The 3852-nt window shown below is 39.8% G+C and overlaps 1 protein-coding gene across 1 annotated transcript; it reads right to left on the bottom strand.

Annotated features, from left to right (window-relative positions):
- Positions 1-200: 200 nt before the first annotated feature.
- Positions 201-3257, bottom strand: LOC124412766. The gene is made up of 7 exons (XM_046892883.1): positions 3157-3257; positions 2935-3060; positions 2480-2666; positions 2241-2315; positions 1164-1330; positions 998-1081; positions 201-356 (listed from the first exon to the last, which is right to left on the bottom strand). Exons 1-7 carry the CDS (start codon positions 3255-3257, stop codon positions 206-208), a joined length of 891 nt encoding a protein of 296 aa, XP_046748839.1. The 3' UTR covers positions 201-205.
- Positions 3258-3852: the final 595 nt, after the last annotated feature.

Below are 3852 nucleotides of genomic sequence, written 5' to 3'. Positions count from 1 at the left end.
ATGCTTTTCATTATAAATTATGGTCCATTATTCTTCAGCATTATATCATATCACATTTTTCACTACAGATATTACTTGGTTGTTGGACCATTTTGTGAGAACGTCTCAACGATCCAGGATCGAAAGTATAATTCAAACGTACATTTATTCATACATTAAATTTGACAGGTTTTAATTACACTTCACGTCCCAGTGTCACATTCGTCTATGGAGGCAACAGTGATTCAGTGTTTAAGAATTCCCCCGTAACCGCAATGTAGCAGAATGCACCTTCTTCCGGGGTTGGTTGAGCGTACATAAAGTTGTCGGCTTCCTCACTGTAGGGCGATGTCAATGGGTGTCTTTTAGCCGCGAGCCTTCGGGAAGGAAGTAGACTCGTGAAACGACGATGTGAAAAATAGAAAGCATAGAAATGAAAAAAGCATATGCAATACGATCAGAGATAACTCTTGTCATTATTTGCCCCGATTAACATTCTTTGAGAAAAATACGGTGTAGAATTCTCTAGATTATAATTTGCTATCAATCTTTCACCATCTCATTTTGAATTTCCGAAAAAAACCACAAAAATTGTTGTATAATAATTAACAACAGCTAATTTTCATCCATTTCAACAACGCCATTTTTTACACTGTAGCACTTCGGCCGCTGGCTAATAATTTAGCCATATCTTCCCGCGATCTCATTAAATTCGAAAATCACAGCTGCCAACTTCCTGAACGCATTCGATATCGACTGCACTCAGCGCGGAGGTTCGTGGTGAGAATTTGGATGAGCATTGTCCGCAGGATCGTGTCGCGTGATTGATATTGTCTAGCTCGCGTTACTCAATCGTGTTCGTGTACTGGAGTTGGCATAGTTCAACAACCACAGCTTGCCAATAGTCGCAATTTTGCTCTAGGAATGAACGAGCACTCACAGTTCCGACGTGTTTCTACTGATTCGACGACTGAACCCGTTACGGACTATAGTCCAGTACAAAAGAGATTTTACTCACTTTGCAGCTTCCGGAAGAGACTTCAAGTCTTTCCAAGGTGGAAAATCTTGGAATGGTCCAGCCACGCGTAAGTCGTGAACGTATCTGAATGCGAGGGGAGAAATTCTCAATAAGAATTATCGGGACGTGTCATTTTTTATGCGAATTCTGTTTCAATTTTATTTACCCGTACAACGCATAGGCGTAGTCGTTTCGCAGCCCTTTCATTCGACCACACTTTTTGCAACCAAGTCTACACAGAGTTTGAATCCAGGCAGCAACTTTCGTTCGCGCATCTCTACATGGCATCAGAGCAGCGTACGGCCGAATTTGATACATCAGGAACCAGAATTCCTAGGGGGGGGAATGTAGTCCTAACATATTATTTGGCACACATTTTTGCGCGAGGATCTAATGATCTAAGGCATTTATAATTATGGACAATCAAGCAGGGCGAGGTGGTTGATAAGGTCACGTGACTTAACTATTCATTGTTAATTTGACAGATCTATTTTAAAATTCTGTCAAGATTCTCTAACTCTTGTATAATTAGGTGAGAATCTATCTTGCTAATCGACGTATAGTGAGAATCAAATCAAGCATTTTGCGCGCTCCTTTTGGACCTCCACGATACCGTATTGTGTAACGGAAATAGGAATCATAAATAAATGGGAAATCTTCGGAATTTCTCGTTATAGCGAATTTATAAACGCTGGAACTGATATTGAAAAATCAATTAGTCAGTGACGAGTACCGAATATACAGACGGAAATAAATTGGAATCAATGTACGTAGATAGACTTGAAGTGAGGGAATTAGATTATCGCATCGGTTATTAGAAGATTATTAAGCATAATCATCTTACAAGATTATACAGCAGCGTAATTAGGAAATTCGATTTTGGTCTCATCATCACACCAAAAATTTTATTCTAGGTGTAACCGTCACGATGTATAAATTCTTAATCATTATGGGCCGAAAGCACGAAAATCGTTATACATTGAACACCTCGTTAAATGAGCATGAGAACCATGTAATAAGGGAGCGTAAAAAATGATTATTCATTGATTGGTGTTAATTTGCTGAAGGATTATACCCTGCAGTGGCAGCTCGTCTTGTTGGTAAGATTCGAATTTCATAAATAAGTCGGTACGTAGTTTTGACGCGTGATTTCATCAATGTGAGCCAATTTTCTACTTTATTACAATTTTTTTCAATATCAACGATCCTACCAAAGCTAAGTATACGAATCAGTTCAACTCACGTTATCGAGTTGTTCGTCCATTTCAACCTCATCCTTGAGACACTCTTCTCCAGGCTTGTGGAAACTGCATGGTATCTGAATTATACCGAATGACGATTTAATCAACACGTACAGTGACCTGGACATCGGTAACCAACGGGAGATTGACTAGTTGAATTCTGATCACAGCAACCGACTGTTTCCCATTTGATTATAATATGTGATCAGAATTCAGAAAAATCCAACACCACGCTTCTCACCTCATCGTAATCGTCTGGTAACGCAGCCACGTATTCAGACCAGGTTGTGTCCAACTCCCATTCCGCATAGGGAGCATTTATCACCGACATCGTCGCCATGTCTCTGGTGGCACCTACCGGTGGATCATCGTCGAAGACGCCGGTCAATTCGTCGTTTATCAAATTCACCGTTATCGCAGCTAGATATCTGCACACCATGGAGTAGTTAGTTTGATATTTGCAACCTCACCTGCAGCGAAGGTGAATTATATTCCGGAAGTTCTTCTCAGTATTAAAGGCTTTGCACTGTGTAAGCCTGCAGTGATAAGTCGCACACTGTGGTTTAAGGTTGCATTACTTGAAGCTGAGAGGAATTGGGTTGAAATAGGATCTGAACATCATAGAGAAACTGTTACAAAATCCCTCAAATACATAGAACCGTTGACAATCAACAATCATTATATATAAATTTTTACCTATTGCGTTTATCCCTGAGGACTTCGACGTGGTACTCGGCGCCAAAGAGTTTGTTTACCCACAGAAGAACCCGGCTTCTATCTTGCATGTTGGTTAGGGCGGGCGCCAGATTACGGATTGCAGCTCTAACGGATCAATTAAGCGATTAAGTATCCCGAGCATCGTCGAAGAGCCGGATATCCCGATGGCTGAGAAGTTTGGAAGAATTTTTTAGCAATTACCCGTAATACTGAAACTCGGTTGTGAGCGCGTCCGTTCTTGATTTGAGTTTCGGATCAGGATTAGAAGTCGGCAAGGACGACAGACTCTTCCTGGACGCCATCCCGCAATTGAAATTTTGATGGTTTTCTTCTCTTTATTTTATCTGAACCGAAACATAAGTGCGGTCTAAATTCAGTATGAAATCTCGGGAAATTTCATTGACGGTTTCGTAAATAGTCACTAATTGACAGCGGAGGAAACTTCTGAATGTCGATCAACCGGAAATACACTCTGACACAGTGAACGGTTGATTCCACTACGTCGGTTATCTGTCACTGAATAATTATTGAGACGGCAATTCTTCTGCTACGATAAATTGTAGAAGGCTCATTTCAACCTTTTTAAAACGCAGTTTTCCTTTCGTTGCTACATTTTTGTTTCAAACTTTGTATTAAAACTGTCCCTCTGGGTCTTCAGTATACACTGATAAGTGTGGAAAATACCTAAAATCGAAAAACGAACAATTTCCGGGTCAATTTTAATTTTGAGTGAATTTTAATATTCATAAATCTGTAGATCGAGGGAAATGTTTATTACAGTAGAGGAAAATTTTCAGAATCTCGTTTTTTTAATTTCGTACAATATCATTTTCGAAATATGACGAACCATCGATCAATGTAACCGTTTCTGCAATTTTTATTGATGATGTTGATCTC

This window comes from Diprion similis, chromosome 11, assembly GCF_021155765.1.
Source record: "Diprion similis isolate iyDipSimi1 chromosome 11, iyDipSimi1.1, whole genome shotgun sequence".
Taxonomy (NCBI): domain Eukaryota; kingdom Metazoa; phylum Arthropoda; class Insecta; order Hymenoptera; family Diprionidae; genus Diprion; species Diprion similis.
The sequence above is the reverse complement of the archived record's forward strand: the minus strand, read 5'-3'. Positions and strand labels throughout refer to the sequence as shown.

Bases quoted from the DNA above. Each gene is read 5' to 3' on its own strand.
- LOC124412766 (XM_046892883.1), bottom strand. From the start codon at position 3,257: ATGGCGTCCAGGAAGAGTCTGTCGTCCTTGCCGACTTCTAATCCTGAT. The intron at 1,331-2,240 runs GTGAGTTGAACT...TCCCCCCCCTAG, and splicing joins TGGACGAACAACTCGATAAC to GAATTCTGGTTCCTGATGTA. The intron at 357-997 runs GTGAGTAAAATC...TCCTTCCCGAAG, and splicing joins TCTCTTCCGGAAGCTGCAAA to GCTCGCGGCTAAAAGACACC.